General features: G+C 34.4%; 2 protein-coding genes across 25 annotated transcripts in view; one reads left to right on the forward strand and one right to left on the reverse strand.

Moving 5' to 3' along the window:
• Window positions 1-21,899, forward strand: part of LOC147845623 (uncharacterized) — an 807,608-nt gene that overhangs the window by 379,969 nt on the left and 405,740 nt on the right. The window lies entirely within an intron of this gene.
• Window positions 1-21,899, reverse strand: part of ep300b (EP300 lysine acetyltransferase b) — a 58,983-nt gene that overhangs the window by 14,082 nt on the left and 23,002 nt on the right. For 8 of the 24 annotated variants that reach the window (XM_087244442.1, XM_087244435.1, XM_087244440.1 and 5 more), the window contains exons 10-19: window positions 20,932-21,019; window positions 19,791-19,868; window positions 19,420-19,508; window positions 19,178-19,330; window positions 16,610-17,068; window positions 14,063-14,296; window positions 13,512-13,668; window positions 12,452-12,570; window positions 6,584-6,823; window positions 4,182-4,270 (exon numbers count right to left, since the gene is read on the reverse strand). In XM_087244442.1, coding sequence (XP_087100568.1) covers window positions 4,182-4,270; window positions 6,584-6,823; window positions 12,452-12,570; window positions 13,512-13,668; window positions 14,063-14,296; window positions 16,610-17,068; window positions 19,178-19,330; window positions 19,420-19,508; window positions 19,791-19,868; window positions 20,932-21,019 — 1,706 coding nt within the window. Of the gene's footprint in view, window positions 1-4,181; window positions 4,271-6,583; window positions 6,824-12,418; window positions 12,571-13,511; window positions 13,669-14,062; window positions 14,297-16,609; window positions 17,069-19,177; window positions 19,331-19,419; window positions 19,509-19,769; window positions 19,869-20,931; window positions 21,020-21,899 lie in introns of all 24 variants that reach the window. The other 16 variants (XM_087244430.1, XM_087244437.1, XM_087244428.1 and 13 more) reach the window with 3 other exon arrangements.

Consider the following 21,899-nt stretch of genomic DNA (forward strand, 5'->3'; position numbering starts at 1 on the left):
AAATAAAATGGTCTATTGTTGCAAAAGCGTGAGCGTTTTAGTGACTTTTCCACATGCAACATTATCTATTGTAGATGGATTGTTAACGACGTTTACAAACTACAGTGGCACTGCCAGTATTTTGGAGCCATGGTATCATGATACTACCATAGTACTGGTAAACCATGCAACCCTAGTCCACAGAATATAATTTTTGTCCTGTTATTTAGTGACTCTTTATTCCATGATGATAAACTGCAATAAGAACCCGGTGTATAACAGTCTGCGTGTTTTCAGTGGTTCAATTGTAATGTTTTGAAGCAAAACAAATACTTTTGTGGACACAAAACAAAAATAACATCAATTCAAGTTTTTTTCTCTTCAGTGTCAGTATATTGTGCGCCTTTTACAAGAGTGATTATGCATGTCTCTCTATGATTGAACCACTACAGGTATATTGTCTGTTTTGAGTATTATTTCTGATATTTCTCTGGACTTGAATGAGTTTGCAACCTTACTAGGGAGGATGAGGAAGCTCTCCGATTTTTATAATTTGTGCTCTGAAGACAAATGGAGGTCTCGGGGTTTGGAACAGCATGAGGGCAAGTAATTAATAACCCAATTCTCATTTATGAGTGACCTAAGCCAGACAGTGAATTTGCATGTATATTTATCCTGTCTACTGTTTTGTTTTTTAACAAATGTTTCATGTAGCATTTTATGAAAATTTTACATTTTATTAAAGATGTCTACTGTATTTGTTTTGTTTCATGTGGCAATTTCAAATTTACCAGTGCGTTTTACTTGACATTGAATTTTTACAACCAAATCCTTTACATTATTTTTTTAACCGAGTAAAATAATTGCTAGTGAAAAACAAAAATGGCAATCGGAATCAGACATGAAAACTCAAGATCGGTGCATCACTAATGAAACTAAACCAAAAGAGTGAGTAGGAAGCTGAGGCAAAGCACAGATGCTCTCCCTCGCATCCTCTGAGCTCTGAAAACAACAGAGACGTCCAGAGGAGCGAGAGACAATAATGAACTGAGTGAACAACAGAGACCCATCATCCTTTCAAGCCATTTTAAAGAGGGTCTCGAGAACCACATGTGGGATAGAGGGGCAGTTAGTCCAGTTGGCAGCAGGAACGTTTGTGAAAGAAGACTATACCAATTTTTCTAGAAATTTGAATGTTACAGTTTGTCTGTACTTTGAGTGAATCACAGTGCGTTGCACTACACAAATTCAGCTCACAAGTTCAATACAAAAAAGATTGTTTGCATAAAGTAAATGAAGCACGATTCAAATTTTACAAAACCAAACAGATTTTATGTAAACACTTGATGGAAAAAAAGAAATTCAACAATAATTTATCACATAATAGAGTTACATATTTGTTAAATAAGTCAAAAATTTAATCTATTTTTTTCATTATTTGGATTATAAAATTTTATAATATAAGAGTAAAACAACAATCATGAAATAAATCACAAAAAAGGGTTCTAAAATGAGACTTGAAATTAAATGATATGTTTTAATGTATGTATCTTTTAGCTAAGAACACATTTAAATCTAAGGTATACAAAATTATGAGCATAACCCAAGTCTGTTTGTTCCAAAACCTCTGATTCTCTAGAGAAAGAGACTAAGAGCAAACTTGATTTCACATCGGCTGCTGAAGACTAAGATGATGAAACGTTACAAACTGCCAGTGATTTCAAGAGCGATGCAACAGTTACGATGCTTCCTTCCCATCGTGAGCACTTGGTCATTTCAAATTCGAAGCTGCCAACTGAGGTCATCACTACAAATACTGTCAAATGAAGTTAATCGGAAGAACATCAGTATTAAAAAAACAATTAATCAAAAGAAGCAGACCCTCTTTAAAATGGCTGTTTAAAATCAGTGAAAGAGCAGAGATGTGAAATGTGGTCTGTTGTGCCACCGAAAGTCAAATCAACAGGCCTGAAATTCATCAACACCCTGATGTGCTCACAGCATTTACACTTTCACACTTTAAAAATACTCACCTGAGGTTTTTCACACACAAACACAAAGTGTACAATGAAGATGTCAGTCAGTGAAGTGGCCTAAAGTGTTCTTCACAGCAGGGATATTAAAGGCATAGTTCACCCAAAAAAATACACATTGACTCACTATTTTCAAACTAGTGATAAAGATACGGACTAATAACGGTATGACAATATTTACTGCAATATCAGTGATGATTCACCTCTCTCCTGTATCTTTAGAGAAAAGTATTATCTTTCCTTTATTATAGTAGCCTGCATTGTATAAAATAGCTTCAACGTTATCGATTCAGTTACTGTAGAGAAAATCTCTGTCCCTTAGAGTCTGGGATGGAGCAACTCATGTGCTGCCTCAGATTTGATATCCTTATTTATTAGTATTGTCAGTTCTGTGCTGCACCCTTGTGCCTGTTTGGATATTTTTGCTATTTTGATTACACTTAAGTCTAATGCAGTGGTTCCCAGTCTTTTTAAACTTGCCAAAAAATTTTCCGTGGCACTCTGCAATTTTTAAATGAACCCCTTATTTGTGGTTGCTAATTTATACAGATCGAGGGCTGCTGTCTTTACTGAATAAACTGCCAATAACTTGAATAAACATGATAAAAGTACATAACAGATCACCAAGCCCCGAGACTCAGGCAGACATTTTTAAGGAAAATGGAAAGCAAACAAATGAAATGACTGGCCTGCTAGTGGAGCATTCAGCAATCATCAGGAAAAGAGGGTTCAGACGTGTACATGAGATTTTTCTGCAATATTAATTGCCCTGCTCCAGTGCAGCATTTATCAGACCCCCTAGTTTTTCAGGCTATTACTTTTGTGATTTTTTTTTTCCGATAACAATGATTTAGTTGTGGTAATTAATTTTGTGATAAAAAATATATATATAAATTAAAAAATATGTATATATATTTATGCATCTTATTTACCATATTAGGAAGCCTACAATGTTAGGTGTTCAATCTGGCATAATGACAATGACACAAATCATAAAATATATGATTAATCCATGGGTGTTTTATGGAATTATTTACATTTTTGCAATTTTTTTGATTTTAAATAAAACAAACTTGCAAGATCACAAAAAATAAATAAAAAAATTAACTTTTTGTTGATGTTTGTTTGTTTTTCGTTGAATTCAGTGATTGCCAAATCGCAAAAAAAAACTATGAGGTCTGATTTATGTTAGATTTGAACAAATAAGAATTATAACTATATCCCAACTATATAACTATATTCTTATCTGAAACAGCAACTGGAAACAACCAAGTGGACTGAATACATTAGGCTGTTACATCCAATCTTTGTAGAAATATGAAAAATATTACTGCTTTATTCCCATCCACAAAACAAACATTTTTCAATTTACAACCCATTGCACTTCCCATCCTCTTTTTAGATCAGGACTTTAAAGCTGATAATAACTAAACTAAAGTTGAGCGAATAAATAAAGATTCAACCCTCTCTGACCTATGTATATTTAGTTATTGATATTATTTATTTTATGGTTTTATTGTTACAGTTATTTTCATATATTTTATTTAATAAAACTTTTGTTTTAGTATTGTGTTCTGTTACTTTATAGTTTGTAAATATGAAACCATTGTACTGTATATATTGCTACTATTAAAAAAAAAACATCAACATAGACCAGAGAAAAACTGATATTGTTGGCCTCTAATAAGATAAACCCATCCCTATTACTCACCCTCAAGTGCTTCAAACCTTTGCGTTTCTTTTTTTTCTTGAACACAAAAGAAGATATTTTGAAGAATGTTGGAAACAAGAAGCCACTGACTTCCATTGTATCTTTTTTGGTTATGGAAGTCAAAGGCTTTAGCTATCCAATAACAAAAGAAAGAAACTCAAACAGGTTTGGTTCAAATGAAGGGTGAGTACATTTGAATTTTTGGGTGAACAATCCCTTGAATGCTGCCAGGCAACGTGAAATTGATTTTAAGCTGAAATGCAATAATGTGATGAGATCAGGCAATTACCCATCAGGCCACACTGACCATTCACAAAGCCATTCCTTTTGAATATAATAACTCGCTTCTGTCTGTGTGCATAATATAGACCTCATTTTATTCTCGTATGACTGATGGCTGCATGTTTTAGTGGCTGTGGTGTGTAGTATTCAGGCGTGTGAATGCGTTTAATACTGACCTGTTCTGGTAACTGAAGTACGCAGCATCTCGGGGGATGGTACACAGCTGTTTGCCATAGCAGCACAGAGTTTGAGGAGAAAACTCCAACTGAGAGAAGAAAGAAAAGAAGGAGGGAGAGAGAAAGAGAGAGCAGGAGCAGCAATAACAAATTATTTTGGAGACAGCTTTTGATATTAAAGCAAAAATAAATCCACCTCAAACACCACAGTTTAATTCTTTTTAAAACTAAGACTGCACAATATATTGTTTCAGCGTCTATATGGCAATGTGCGTATCTGTAACGGTCATATTGTAGGATTTGAAATAGTTGGGATTATAGTTGACCAGTATCCACAGTTAAGAACGCATGATTTGAGGAGTCACTGCAGGGTTAACCATAATAGAATCATAGTTGATCACTTGCATGTGTTTTTTAAGGCCTGTTAGCATTTTTAAGAGTTCAAAGCGTTCAGACATTTTTCGTAACTTATTAAAGATAAATTTTATTGAATTGTTTGTTTATAATTATTTATAGTGAAGACTACGCAGTGCTATTTCACATTTGATTATTCAATTTTTGTACCTGAACACGGTAAGACTTCCCAGAAAATCACACAGCACTGTTTGTTTCACTTTTATGCTTGAATTTGTTTATTATATGTTATGTGTGATTCACCACCCTCACCAACTTAAATTAACAAATTATTTTCAAATAAAGATATTCAAGCCATCTGGTATAATTATATGCATATTGCAATACATAGAAACAAATAACAATGCTGGATCTTTTCAAAAATGTGCTGCCCTAAAACGATCATCATTATTATAGTTACTACTACTACTACTACTACATCTATTAATAGTTACCTTTTTAAATATTGTATTATTTAGTTTATTGTTCTTATTAGTTTATTTATCAGTGTATTATTGTACTTTAAGTTTATTTAGTAGTTTATTGGGAGCATTTGTAATGACAATAATTATTATTTTTAAATTATGATTATTATTACTTATACATTTTAATAGTTACATTAATAAATATTGTTTCATTTACTTTTATTAGTTCATTATTGTATTATTAGTTTATTCAATAGTTTACTATGAGCATTTGTAATGACAATATTTATTATTATTAATATTATGATCATTATTATTATTACTTATAAGGCTATTAAGTTACATTCATATATATTGCATTATTGAGTTTGTTTATTCATTATTATTTAAATATTGTATTATTAGTTTATTTTGAGCATTTGTAATGACAATATTATTATTAACATGATTATTATTATGATTATTATACTGCTATTAAGTTAAATTAATAAATATTGTCTTATTCAGTTTATTATTAGTTTATTATTGTATTACTGTGTTTAGTAGTTTATTGTGAATATTAGTAACGATAATAATATATTATTATCAATAATAGTACTATACATTATATTGCTTGCTCAAATAAATTTAATAATTAATGCAAGTAGTATGTATAAATATAAATTAAATGTTATATCTATTTAGATCTATATTACATAAAAAATTATGTCATTAGAAGTAATAATAACCAATAAAGATAAGACAAAGATTACTAACACCCAGATTCATATTATTATCAATAATGAAATCAATAATGAAAGGTAGTATGGTAATATATTTGATGCAGGGTTGGGCCAATAAACGATAATATTGTATCGGGATAAAATTTATGTCAATAACAATGATACGCTCTGGACTTTTTTTTTTACTCTATATTGATCTAAGAGCCAATCACACAGCACAAATGTGCAACAATGGGAATCTAGTAGGGTTACCACGATACTGGAATTTAGTACCAATCAATACTGAAAGTTTAAAAACATCCATTTCCCGCTAACATTTGAGAGCATTCTTAAACAGCGCTTATATGCCATTGTGTTCAAGTGCTCAACAGAAAAGGACTGTGATTGGCCATGAAGGTCATCAGTTCACCAAACCCAAAGGCAAATCAGTGCTGTTTATGAACATGCTAAACAGGGGTAAATGAACATTTTTCAAATATCACTATCGATTGGTTCCGAATTCCAGTATCGTGCAACCCTAGAATCTAGAAGTGTTTGCTATTAAGGATGCAAAAAATTTTCGGCCACCGAAAATAGGTTGTGTTATTTTAACGGACCCTCTCATTTATAATGCTTCAGACATTGCTGGTATACACTTAAATCTGGATGCATTAACAACTGATATTAAAATATACATCGGTATTTTTCAATATAGAAAATAATTTATCGAGACTACATTTTAGCCATATCGCCCAGCCCTAATATGGCTTCTTTTAAAGGGATTAAATCATATTGTTGAGCCACATTCCTTTACTAAAACCCACTTGAACATGCAAAATAAATAAATAAATAAATAAATAAAGCCCTCAAGCGACACACTGACCTTCCTTCCACAGCAGTAGCCCAACTCCTGCATAACAGGGTCTATTTCCTGTTCGAAGACCTCGGCCAGTTTGGAGCAGTATTTATAAACCCGTGACGTCTTTCTGTTATACAGCCAGGCGTTATTGAACATCAGCCACACGTCATCCACATACTGCCAGGGCTCCTGGTACTGCCCCGTGTCCAGCTTACGCTTGATAGTGGACAAGTCTATGGGGTTTTTCACAATGTCAAAGTAGTCCTGGAAGATGAATGGTCACCATCGCGGTCGAGACAATGGATGGTGGAGAGTCAGGGGGAGAGAAGAGGGTGCAGGGGGACAATGTTGAGCGCTGTAGAAGAGGTTCACATGCACAAACAGAGAAAACCGTAACAGACTCCCACTGCCTCACTCAAATCTGTACCCTAGTTCACCTCCGGTCTCCCAGAAACACACAAAACACATACATGGATTCTTGGGGTCAATGAGGGGAAAAGGCTGACATACTGGGGTAGGATGGCTGAACATCATATGGTCAGACGATTGGCGCAATCGCATTCGAAATGTCAAGAAATGCCAGGGAAAATTATATTTCACGTAACGAAAACAGAGCTCATTTTTAAAACCTTTAAGGGATCAATTATTAAGCTAAATATCCATGTCGAATGTAATTCATAGAAGTGATCATGGTAATAAATTTGATGTTTTTTACAACAACAATGGCTATTGTTTATTATTATTACAATATAATATAATTATACCTATAATTTTTTCATTGACTACATTTACATGGACATCAATAATCAAATTATTTGCCTTAATCTGAATAAGACAATAATATGGTTAAGGTGTTTACCGGAGTTGCTTTTTGAATGTTCCTGCCATGATCCTGTTTTACATGTTATAGCACATAATTGGATTAACATCATTGTCACCACACTATCCACATTTTTTCCGGAGTTTCGTGTAATTCGGGATGTTTCATTCGATTTCATTTTCATTTTATGCATGCAACCCGTAACAAACAAGATATTGGATGTGAAGAATTACTGGAAGAGTGTAGTTTTAATGGAGTTTAATACTGCATGTTGTATGGGGGGCGGGGGGAGGGGGAGGGACTTCACATTTTGCGATCCAGGTGTCTGTGGTCCTTCACTGACTCAGTAAAAGCAGAGAATAGTGTCTAACAGCCGTGTGTGTGTCTACACTATTCCGTCGCAAAATGCAGCAAAAATTCTACACAACAATAATAGTTTGATTAAAGTGTTTACATGTCTGTACTGCTCTTCAATAATGCAACTAAGATTGGCATACTTCACATCTTAATTTCATTTCCAGTTAGTTCGATTATGACCTTAATTGGACTCAATTAATCAAAAATCAATGTTTACATTGTCGACTCTTAATCAGAGTATTGTCTTAATAGTAAAAAAATCTGATTATTGGTGTCCATGTAAACGTACTCACTAGCCCCTCTGACACGGTGACACCGGTAAAGATCCGGAAAATTACCGGAACAACTTTACCGGTAAAATCAAAATAGCGCTGTTCACACAGGCAAGGACATTCTGAAACTTTTCAGGAAAAGACCGTTCGAACACCTATTCCAAAATACCAGTAAATACTGACATCATTAATTGGAAATGAGCTCTAAACGGCTGTGCTTGTATTTGTAAACATAGAAGTGGTCAAGCTTTTGTTGATGATTTCACTTTTATCTAAAGCTTCAGCATTCATGCAGCTGCTTTTGTCCCAAAGGCTGAAGTGCAAACTGCAGCTAAATGTTTATACGTTTGACAACATTTCAAATTCTGTGGATAGATAAGTGTTGTGAACAACTTCGATGAAAACATGGAGAAACACCTTCACATTTTGAGATGTACATAATATGCGTATGTACTGGCGCTCACCGGAGCACTACTGCACTTCTCGTGCATACGTGTCAAGCAACTGAAGCAAAGCTTGAAGGTAAACAAACAGTGGTTTATCATTAGCATTTTATCAATGTTTCTTTACACAGTTCGCATTCAAAAGGAACATAGAAACGTTATCTGACCAACAACTAGCAGCTGAATGTGTTGGAAAAAAATATTCAAAGGCTTTTTTATGAACAGCACGGATGTGAATACGTCTGAATGTTCGTATAGGCTGGAGTAGACATCTCACGACAGCGCGTTCTAGATATGAATGCACTCTTTCTGGCAATTTTCCTTCTACGTTCACACAGCGAAGCATTCCGACAAATTACTGGTAATGTTACTTTCCGGAAAATTGCCAGAACGAATTTACCGGTATTTTCAAAAAGGGCCTGTTCACACATACAGGCATTCCGGAAAATTGCTGGTAATTTTCCAGAAAAGTTTATATGTGTAAAAGGGGATAATGTCTACCTTACAATGATAATAAGCTATTTAGTACTTCTATAATAATAATAATAATAATAATAATAATAATAATATTTAATAGTATAAAATAGTTTTTGAATACAATTGTGAATTATAACTAAAAAAACTATTATACTATTGATATTATTAAATAAAAACGCAATTAAGAAATGTGATTAAGAAAAGAGATTATATGTAAATGCAGCAATGCAAAAAAATAATATTTTGGTCCCAAAAATAAGCTTTATTTACTTTATGCAAAATAAAATTTTTTTGCTTTCGTTTGATTACGGTGAAATATGACCTGTGCATTTCTTCATGAGCTTCTCCCAGTAAACATTAGGATTATTCTCATTTCTCCATCATATTTATTATCTTGGAATTTGTATTTAAAACAATTACCAATCATTTTAAACTCAATTTGATGGATTCATTTCAAGACTGACACAGAATGAATCTATTTCGCCAAATAAACGTGGTCTTTCTAGGGTGAAGTTGGCAGGGTTAGTGTTTAGGGTACAGTAAGCTGAGGTGAGTACAAGCAGGGACATTCAAGTCCATCAGCATATGAGCGTTTACATCGCAAAGCACAGCTGGACTCGCTTCACAGTCCAACAGCACAAATCATCAAAGACACACTGGGAATACGGTCCTTCAGGCGTCGACCCCACAGTATCCTGATTGTGCGCCATTATTTGGGACTGACTTCCCATACTTAAACTTTGGTTTCAGAGCAATTTTGTTTGAACTTTGATTCATCTTGTACGTTTTTAAATCTCTCTACAGGTTTCCCATAACCACTATGCATGTTTATAGTGATTTTAATAATGGCTGCTCCTCATGATTATTCAAGCGTATGAGTGCATCAATCAGACACATTGGGGACGACTCCAATGTCAGGACAAACTGAGGTGTTTCAAACAAACACACATGAACAAACACCAATTTCAACAAAGAGAGGAAATCAACCCAGAATCACATGGACAGTGTTTGAAGTCACATACTAAGTTTATGTTAAGGTTCAACTTTCTATTAAAGTCTGTGTCAGCCAAAGGCGAAGTTTATGTACCTAGAGTGCTGAGATGTTATGATGTTAGAGAGGACTTATTTCATTTCTTTGTTTCAACTTCCAAGTGGCCTATAGCCTACGTTTGTTACTAATAACTTATGTTAAAACATATAAATGACTCATTCTTGAAAAAAAGGCAAAAGAGCTGTGTGCCTGTGCACATTTGAATAATGTCGGGCTGTAAACAGGTTCGGCTTTATAAAGCTGTCAATCAAAATGTACTTGTCAGGCTCGGGCCCTATCGGGCCTAATTTTTATGGCCTGATTACAGCTCTAGTAAGGACATGCGTCCACCACATCATTTTAAAAAGATTGCACTTCCATTGACAACAACAGAAAAAAATTGCTCAGTTGCTATTTCTGCAACAAAAAAGTATTCCTCTGTGGACTGTAAAGGCAAATTATTTTCTTCCTGTTCACAAGGAATACATTTAATGTGAAGGCCTTAAAGTTTATCTTTTAATTGCTTTAATTTTCCAGAGAATGATCAGATTACACACTGACAGCCTCTGTGACCAATGTTTTAGATAAGAATTTCTCTACAGCTCCTTAAGTCTTAAACAACCAGTAGATTACACATGGCTGTAAATTGCACAATGATTATAATGTAGTTGATCTTCACTTTAGCAAAACCTTAATAATTTTATAATATCGATATATAACTATCAATCATCAATATGTGATAATCAATATTAAAAATTTCCATCACAGGACACATACCCTAGGAGGGTCATAGTTAAGAATATTGTGGATGAAACCATCAAATTGACGTCAGCAGATGGATGGACTGCCTCTCCAAGAGCAGAAGTCCAGTCAGAAAAAAACAAACTGTTGTTTTTTTTTTTTCAGTGGATTAATTTGCACGGATTAATTGTTCACCTAAAGAAGAACAAATGTGTTCTAGCAAAATAAACATTGCAATTTTAATTTCACACGGATTATAAGGGGAAATGTTATGCTTCTAGAGTTTTGACAGCTGCATACTGAAGAGCTTTGGTGCCCCTATTGGTCAATGTCACAGATCTATAGGAACAAACAAGTCATAACAGGCTGAGAAAAAAAATGATTATTATTAATATTAATAATATAAATATTCAAGTTAACAAAAAAAGTCTTTCTGTCAGGATGTTGTAAAGTATACCAGATTAGCTGTCAGTCAGTTGTTGACTATGACACAACAGAAACTAAAAAGATGCACCCTGACTTTGATGCAACATATGCAGAGGCAATGGCACTTTTTCCTACAATTGACTTTGTAAGGATCTCGTATTTTAGGAGCATTTTTAAAAAATTTTCATTACTAGCAGATTTTGAGTAATAAATCTGTTTTTTTTTTTTATTCTTGTTTTCTATTGTTTTTTGTTTTGTCTTTTTGAGCTGTCCATGATTACTGGAGGATTTCATACACATTTATTCATGTTTAATTTCTAGGTCATCATCTCTCTTTGTCTGTAATGTTTGCCTGTCACACCTTAAAAAAGGGCCAATGCATCCTTCAACCAAACCTGAGAAAGCAGCAAAATAACCAGAATAGCAGGAAAGTAATTATAATTTTCTTTCTCCATTTCCAAAGAAACAGAATTACCTGGCAGATCCTATAATGCAACTCGGGAACAAGCAAAAAACTACACCAATCATTTATGCCTCTATACACAACTTAACATATATAAGAATTAATTGTACTTTAACGTTATAAACGTGATGCATTGATCAATCAGCAAATTTTAATTTTAACCTGCTATGCTGGTTATAGTCAGAATTCTTGGCCTAAACTCTGGGGATTGATGGTAAACTTAAGCAAGTGACAAAACAAAACAACTGCAATGACTTAAAGCTTATGATAAGATGATGAATTACATGGAGTTTAACATAACAGAAAAAACAACACTAAATGAATGAAGAGGAAAAAGGCTAGCGCAGACTTTGAGATCATTCAGAGTAGTAAAATCTCAAATTGGCAGTTCATTTTCACCAAATGACTAATTGATCTTCATCAAATGCATTTGGTTCCAATCTCCAATTCGATATAGATCTAAAAATACATTCATTAGGTAAAGTAATTTAATGAATATAAAACAAATTGAAAGCGAAGTTCTGCATATGTGTATTGTATCTAACATAATTATCTGTCTATTTGATGAGATGAAGACATATTGACCGCATGAGCAGATGTTCATAGTCTGCGCTGCCTTATTTTCTGCTCTTCTTTTCTGACAGAAACGCTACAGAAGCAAGCTTGCAACGTCTCTCTCACATACACACAAACAAACACACACACACAAAAAAACAGCAGGCAGAAAAGAACAAAGAGAGAGAGAAAAAGGGATAAAAGAAAGAAATGAGACTAGAACTAAAGAGTGCTAGGTTGGTTGTAGCGTAATGCGTGCCAGCGCAGGCCCTTACCAGGTTAGTTTTGTTACTAGTTCGAATACGTACGGGTATTCCCAGTAACTGGGGGTCCACCGGCTGCCGGAAGGGCAGCGACTCTGGGTCCTGTCTGTACAGAGCTTCCAGAGTGGGCATTAAAGCCTGGCGGAGCTCATCTGGTTTAAATTCTGATAGAGAGGAAGGAAATGAAGGAGTCAGGTACATATTCATTTGAAATTCAGGATTTCAAAGCAGTGTTTGTTCTTCGAATTAAACTGAGGAATGTGAACAAGCTGATTCTAGATCAAAAGTAACATGTGCTGATGTTTTCAGCGCATTTCTAATATCACTTCAAAAATTTACTGCAATATAAAACCTTGTTGACATGTATGTCTCGTTTTGGGAAGGTTATTTTGGTTAATGGTCATCAGATCCTTCAAGGTGAATCTGATTCACCAAACAACTGTGACTAGAAACAAAAAATGGCATGAAGCAGATAATCCCACTCATTATAAGCCATAAACCGAACAAACCAGCTACAAGGCAGATCACATCACCACACACTGTTGTTGACCTAAAAAATGTATAATAATAATAAAGGCACAATACAGCATAATTTTAAGGGATTCATTAGTGGGGGGAAAATGTACTGCAAACATACGGACCGACCAGTGATTTCACTGCAGAAACACAATCTTTAGTAGTAGAGTTCCACATTATTGGCTTTATTCTTTGCGTATGAGTGGGCACAGCCATTTGAATATTTTTGGTTCGAGATTTCCAGTCTCATTAACTTCCACTGGTTTTTAGATGTTAAAAACAGTTTGTTACACTGCTTGATGTTGCAACTGATATCTTATTATCTTATTCTGCTTTGTCTGTATAATCATGCAAACACTTGTGTGTTGAGCAAGCAGTTTGACCATTTTCTGCCATTTATTATTCCTAGTCATTTCTCCCATAGGCGACTGAATCGGAAGTTCTAAAACAATCGCAAAAACGAGCGCACTTCCACATCGAAGAATAAGGTCAATACTCCCATAGGAAACGATACTCTAGCATTCATAAAACATTCACTCACATATAGTATATTTTGAGTAGACATGATGTGCGATGATGTTTGTTGTACCTTTCTTCTTGCTTTGTGTGTTTGCGGGAGTGCTGTTGGCTCCTGCAACCTCCTCCTCTTTGGGTTCAGTTTTGACCTCCGGCTTCTTGTCCTCGGCTGTGGATGTCTCCATTGGCTCCGTCTTACATTCATCACCTGCAGGCTCCTCCTTCTTTATCTAGCGGACCAATCAAAATAAAGGCCAGTTTATACTTTTTATCAAGCGGGTGTGGATGGTGCGTCAGTTTTCCCGCCTTTTTTCTACCTTAAAAGGGTGAGTTTATACTACTTGTACATTAAGTCAGCATTGCACATATTTCCGGAATAAACAAACCATCCGCAAAAAAACTTGCATGGAAACCCCAGTGCCTGCTAGCATTTTAGAAGGGTTACCGCAGATCAGTACAAACAGAGAAGTATAAATGCATGACTACACTCAAGGCATGCACTGTGGGTTATAGCAATCACTCAAACAGAAGTATAATTTAGCCTTAGGGTTAGGGATGGGATAGAAATTAAGCTGGAAAAGAAAGAATCAGTTTTAACATGTAAAAGCTCTTTCCCTCGCTCACCTCTGGTTTCTCCTCAGACTTGATCTCGGTCTGCATGGCGGCCATTTTCCCTGAGGCCTTGTCCTCAGTCTCATTCTCATTCTCTTCCTCTTCATCCTGCTGTTTGACCTCAGTTTTGGAGTCAAGAGGGGCTGTGGGTTCGGATGATGTCAGTTGTGAACTAGGGTCAGCACTGCTGACTGAGGCAGGAGTCGAGGCCTGACCGTCCACAGTCGCAGATGATTTCTGAGAGAGCTGAGGGGTGGTACCACATCAGAACAGCAGATCAGGACAAAAAGCAATGGCACACCGAAATGAAAGGCAACAGCCAAAACAAACCAGCTGTTTCTAAGAAAAATAGCTGAAAATGTAATAATAATTATATATATATATATATATATTTTTTTTTTTTTGTGGCCTTTTTTAAATAAAGGTACAAAAAATTATAATTTAAGTGATTTATTTTGGTGTTTTAGTTTAATTTGTAAATATTCATTTTTTATTATTATCTACATAACTTTGTCTATTTTAGTACTTTTTAACAATGTTTGATTTATTGTATAATTCTTGTATTGTTTTTTTAAGTTGTTCAGTGACATCAGATGAAAAATAGCCTTCTGGCTAATTCTGGTGCATTTGCAGGAATGCTTATTAATGTACACTGTCCCTGCCAAATAAACAAACAAACATTTGTGGTAAAAACTATCCAACAAATAAAAATAAAAACATTAATTATAAAATATAACCAATTTATTATTTATATACAGTGCTCAGCATATATAAGTACACCCCTGACAAATCAATTTCAATTCAAATTCTGTTTAATAGAGAGCTCTACAATATTATATTTGAGCATATACATTAGATTAGTCAGTACTGAAGCAAAAAGCTGGAGCTTATCTAAAGAAATAACCAAAAATAGCCAAAAACTAGTACACCCAAATTTATATGTTATAGAAAGAAATTAAATACAAATCTAAAAAAAAGGAAAAATCAAGAAAAGCAAAAAAATAAATAAAAATTAAGTTAAAATTTTGTAGATTGAATATTTTTTGCAATATTTTGCTTGAATTTAATTGTATTGTCTATCAATTTCTAAATATGTTTGGTGACTAAAACATTATTTTAATATATATATCTGTTTATTAAATGTGTTTTGTTTAAATGCACCAAAATAGATAGCCTCTATTCATTGAGAAATAGATACAAATATTAATTTTCAAAATTTCAAAACTCAATTATGAAAGAAAGAAAATACTTTTCTTTATTATCTTGATTCTCATCTCTGCTTGATCATTGATTAACTGATTCGCAAGTTCTTTTAAATTCAGCTTCTTCTGCCAGTTGTATTTAGGCTTCATTCATTAATTCATTCTTCTGTCATAGCTGTTAACAAAATGAGTAAGATTTTATTTTCTGCAATAATCCAAAAAGGAATTTGAAAAAAAAAATCTGGATTTTTGCCAATGAATCAGGGTGATGCTAACTGCATCATTTTGGCATGTTTTGTCGTCGTTAACAAACAGGTAATAGTAAATTAAAGTCAGAAGGAATGACTAACAAAACAGTAGCATAGGAGCTGAAGAAAAAAATAGTGGAAAACAGCCATTGGCCAAAAAACAACCTCTCAAATAGCCAAAACTAAAAAGAGATTTTAATGGCTGAATATTTTATAAAGCATCATAGATAATGTAGTGTTCACCACAGATTCCAAAATTAAACCATTTGAAATTTGTAAAATAAAGTGTAAAATGCAGAAAAGGCTTCAACAGAATAAGGTCATACAACATTACACAACATAAGGTCTGTCTTTAAAAGTTTTAGGGTTTTAAAAATGTAAAGTTTCTCTATATATATATAGTGCTTTTACTTATAGAATATTCCCTTTTGCACATTTAAAAAGGTTTAAGAGAGCAAAGAATCCAACACAATCTCAGGGCAATTAGTAATTTGATGTACTGAGAATATTGTATGAATTTATATAACATACAAAAAAAATCAAAAGTCTGACACTTTCATACAATTTTAAAAATTATATTTTAAATAATAATAATAATAATAATAATAATAATAATAATAATAATAATAATAATAATATTATATGCATTCAATTCTAACTAGCCAAGGATTAACCAAAATATAAAATAGCCAATTTTCCAGTGAAATCAGGTTGAAGAATCAACTTAAATGAGCTCAAAATGCTTTAGCGCTTACTCACTGAGTTCATGCTCTTAAATCATTTAATTATAGCCAACTAGTGTAAACAAAGCACATAAGAGATTAATGGTGGAGTTAAGTTATACCACAAGCATTCAAGCACATGGGTCGACTTATACTGAACTCAAATATTTGACCTCTTCACAGTGAAACATGCTCACTTTCTTTATCCAATTTGAATTAATGCTGTTGGTCTCGCTAATACTTTATGCTTCAGGACTCCGTGTCAAAAGGGTCAGTATGTGTTATCGGAAATCAATTAAGTCTCTAATGTTGGGCTTGAGTTGTACTTTCTTGTTATTTACCAAATAAACAGGGTCAAATGAAAACACACTCGATTGTGATACTCACAGGACTATGTGGGTGTGTACAAAGCCCGTGGGCGTTCTGGGAAGGCACAGATGACGCCAGCCCTGTTTGGGGGCCTCCAGTAGCTCCACCTCCATGCGACTGCTGTTGTAACTGACTGGATTTTTCGGAGGCCACCCCCTGTGCCATAGGGGGCAGCTGTGATGCAGGTGGAGCCATAGTGGTGGATGAATTAGGGGTGTGGGGCTGAGGGGTCTGGTTACCAGGCAACTGCGGGGGTGTTTGGTGCGGGGCAGGGGTAGGGGTGAGGCTACGTGCGGGAGAAGGGGAGTTTTGGCGTAAGGGAGGACAGTGCGTGTGCAGACCGGGCTGAGGAGCAGGTGGAGGGTGGTTGGACGGAGGCCCCTGAGGGCCAGCAGCGGCTCCAGAGACTGGGACTGACGACTGGGACTGAGCTACAGGACTATGGACTGATAGTGATGGTGGAGTGGGCATCTGATTCTGAAAAAGACAGAATATAAAAGGATGAATCTGATTGTTTTACAACATTAATAAGTATTTAAAACATTTTCTTTAGTGTTTTAGCTCACTATATAGCTCAATGCATTAGAAATGCTGAAGTGATTGTAAGTTTATGGTTGAGTTCAAGGAATTGGTTTAAAAACAGATTTGAGAGTTCACTTAAAAAAACAGCATTAATACGCCAGTTTGTTTTAAAATGATTCTGTAAATGAATTCTGTGCGTTACTGATTATATTTAGTACATAGGGCTGGGCGACAAAATAGGTATTGGTATTTAATGAGTGAACACGATTGTCAATATTGATCAAAAAAAGTTCAGTATAATGTTTTGTTATCAAGTGCTATAGTTTTATTAAAATGTGGCTGCTGAGCACTGCCAATAAGCTTATGGTGCAAGTTTGTCATTTCCAATGGAGTCGTGTGACTTGCACGTCGTGCATATGGGAGCAACGCACACATGTTGTGCAAGCGGCACACACCTACGCACAATTTCCAGGCGCATATAGTTGAAAATATCACAACTATTCCGAATGCCGCAAGCGTACCACGACTCATGTAAGTAGAACTAACTAATCTGCTTCACACTTATAGAATATATTCACATATTTTCATATTACACACATCTCGATAATAACGGCAGACTAATTACCTCAGACAATCAGAGCGCATCCAAACACTGATGTGCTTTTTACTTTTCTCCATAAACTTGTATCGAAACTGCAGCAATGGTTTGTCTATTTGTCATCCTCTGAGAAAACGGTTAATGCCTTAATGTTAGGGGAGAGCAAGCGCAAATCGCATAGAAAATGGTGAGGGACACCATGCGCTCACACTTGTCACTTCACGTCAGAATAACAACACACACAAAAATGAGTGTCGTGACTAGCAGCAGTTAGAAGATTGTAAATAAAAAAGGATGTAAGTATTGCTAGAGTGGCTTTTTGGTTTCTTTTCTTGTGGTTCCCAGCCACTAGCTCCCCATCTGAAAGATTTTTTTTTAGCTTAGGGGGTAATATAGTCATTGAACTCCACTATTTGTAATGTTGCAGTGTGTATTTGAATAATAATGGCTGGGTCCTTTACTTAAAAAGCTCAGATTTGATTATGATAATTTGTGTTGTTAACAAGAGTTTGAGGTTTACTGTATCATTACTATTCACACCTCAAAGTTTGCTTCGATTCTTCAGCGTTTACACTTTATCATTGCACACACTTTGTAACATTTTATTTATCAAGTTTAGGTGTCTCTTTAACACTTATGTTTTTTTTTATTATGAAGAGATGAGATGTTTTGTTTAAATACTTTTGTTTTTATCTAATAAAACGATGTGCCTTAGTAATATTGGTAAATTAGAATAAAGTGGTTAAAAAAATCTTAATATACCTAAATTAATTGTAAAAAAAAAAAAAATTCAAAAATTTTATGATACCGAATGATATGAAACACTATATTGTGATACTTTTTTTTGCAGTATCACCCAGCCCTATTTATACATCTAAATAAATTTGAACAAACTTGTCAGTGAAGAACCAGTTAAAATATGCTTTTATTGTTACTAGACTTTATTTTACTTTCACAGTCTTTAAGGTTTGCATTACATTTACTTTATATACAGCATGTGATCTAATCAGAACTGATCATTGGTTGGTTTAAACTATCACTGAAAACACAGAAATGGCAAATATTATAAACTATAAGCTATTGGCTGATACGATGTCTTGTTAATGTTTTAAAGTACAATATTACTAACTTAAACATTAGGAATACATCAGAATGATTTTTCATCATAAAATGTAAATGATGGTAAACATCACTTACACACTTACTTCTTAACATTAAATTCTATGAATGTTTAATAATAAACCTATGTCTAATAATGAATCTAAAGAGATTTAAATTTAAATTTGAGTGAGGCTTACATTTCAATAAATAAAGGTTGTTTTTTAAAAACTGTTTATGCTATTGTCTTTCACGAGAGTTCAGAAGAGAAACACTCTTATCAGCACCACTACACACTATCATACAGAAATATTAGAGACATCACATTGTTCTGAGTAACAAGATATGAATGTGGTTTAATAGCTGACCTGCGGCATGGCTCCCTGCCCTGCAGGTTGATTCAGGCCAACCGCACCCTGTCCCAATCCAGCACCCGTTCCTGTAAACTGGTTCTGCATGTACTGGTTTTGTAACTGGGGTACATTGGGCTGAGCCATTCGAGGTGTTCCCTGCATGCTCATCTAAATACAGACAATAAAGATGCCAAATAAATGCTTCAATCAGGTACATTTACATCAGTCGCCGACCTTTGGGTGGCAAGTGAAATTACCTGATTGAGGTTTGCACCCATTGGCAGGGGAGGCGTGGCCCTCTGTCCCATTGGTTGCTGCATCCCCACCTGGCCAAATTGATTCATACCTGGATGAAAGCAATTACAAAGTTTAAAACATAAGTCAAAAACAAAACTATGACTTTTATATATATGAAGAGTTCATATAAAAACAGATAAATCAACAGTTATATATGAGTTTTTTTTGCAAATGTACTCTTTAACACTCAAGGTGAAAATATGATTTCTTTTTTGGCAATTGTACAAAACATGATGTCTAAAAATGGACTAATCTGTCTTTGCACATAAACCCTTCATATATATGTAGCAATAGTGCATCAACTACAGACCATTTAGTGAGTGTGGCATACCAGCAGGATTCTGCATGCGATTGACCATCTGACTGGGACCAGTGGCTTGAACTAAAGACGGATCTGAATGAGGACCATCTAGGAAAGACCAGAAGATCCTTTATAATCACTCCACATGATCAATAACAAACAACAGCCTCAAGTTTAACTGTGATTTAACTATACTGGAAATAAAAGCTAGCATTGTATTATTTTATGCAACATAAGAGAGTTTATTAAATGGAATGTACAGCTATATTTGGAAATTATACATGTGTGGGTGGAGTAATTTGTTGAGATGTTTAAATGTATTTACATTGTGTCAAAATTTAGGTATCCACAGTTGGGTTTACTTTTTGAAAGAATAGATTCAAACATCTTTCTGTGAATGTGAAAGGAACAGAGTTCAAACATTTCTTTCCTGTTTCTATTTCATAATTTAAGGTAACACTTCAGTTTAAATACCAATCGCTACTGTTAACTGCTGGCTTATCATTAAGATAGTGGCTGTTTATTAGCACTTATAAAGTATGATCTTATTCTACATCCCTAATCCTACCCAAACACAGCTACTACCTTACTAATGATCAAGAATCGGTAATTATAAGTAGTTGTTTAGTAGTTAACTAGTTGTTTATTTAGATAAAAGTTTTGATTAATTGCTTATTAAGAGCAGAAATAGTGTCTTTCCATAACGTGTGACCCAATTTAGTATAAAATCCTAATGGTTATGCTTTTTATTAACACTTGAATTAATTGTTGAAATGCAAATGTTTTAAAAACTACAAACGTATAAAAATTTATAATGCAACCATTAGAACAATTTTGTTTTTAGCAAACTTCTTACATGGATAGATCTCTAAATAAAAATAATACTTATTTTTTAAATAATTAAATTAAATTCTGCATGAAAAGGAAACTGTGAATGTGTTTTCTTCCCTAAACTGGTGCACAGCCAAGTGAAGCATGGGGGGCGGGGTTATTTTGATTAAATCTGATTGTATTTCAGAGCAATACATCAAGCTTTAAATTTGACTGCGGGCCGACAAATGGATATATGCAGATGTGTACGTGCACGAACTGGGCGGCTGTGCCCGATTCATGCCAGCTGGTGCTTAAGGTAGAGCACTGTTGGGCATGCCAGATTGCGCTGGCATCGTACCCTGCTTTTGGAGTCTGGTTCTCCTCTTCTCCTCCAGCTCCTTCTGAATCTTATATATCTTCTCCGCCAACAAGTGGTAATACTCCGCCTGGAAGAGATCATCAAATGATTTAGTTTAAAGCATATAGAATGGTTAATTTTAAAGATGTGACCATATTAGAGTAATTCCATTCAAATTTCAACCTTGACATGAAAAAAAAAAAAGTTCATTAAAATAAAGAAAGCATTTGTAAGCTGTTTGTGTAGGCTTGAATTTTACGTCACAGTAAAAATGCTCAAAAATGTCTATTGATGTTTTCAAACTATTTTATCTGGATTACCAAAGTCACACAACTGGTGATTTCACATCTGTCACATATATAGAGGCGAGATATATATCCAAGGATGCCTTTTCAAGTTGTTATGAAATCTGTGTTTTCGAAACTAATGAAGAGAGTCAGAAATGTAGTTCAATTGTTTAACCTGACATGTTTAAAATAAAAAAGACAAAATATCTTAAATGTTTCTTAAAATAAACTTTATTGTGTTCAAAGGAGAGAAGTTGTTTTTTTTTACCCAGACCTTTTTAGAGTAATCACAATACAGTGAAACTGTAAAACCTTGTGAATCTTTCCTAAGGTTATCATACAATCAGAATCTTATATTGGCCCATGCCTATCCGTAACGCTGGAATTGCTCATTAGCAACATTTCATTTGCCAAAGGGTCAATTATTCACTACCAAAAGCACTAGATGAATAAAGCTTTCAAAGACATCAGTTTCAAACCAAGCAGTTGTTTTGTTCTGTTGTGTAGTATAGCAAATTTGTGTGACCAACTTGTGTGTAATAAAATTTTAGCATTGGAACTCCAAAACAAATCGTTCACCCATAAATGAAATCGTTCTACCCAAAATTTACTCGCCCCAAGTCTAAAAAACTCACCCTAAGTTTCTTATCGTTCAAATCTGTGTTCCTCTGAACACAAATG

This window comes from Danio rerio, chromosome 3, assembly GCF_052040795.2.
Source record: "Danio rerio strain M-AB ecotype USA chromosome 3, GRCz13ab, whole genome shotgun sequence".
NCBI lineage: Eukaryota > Metazoa > Chordata > Actinopteri > Cypriniformes > Danionidae > Danio > Danio rerio.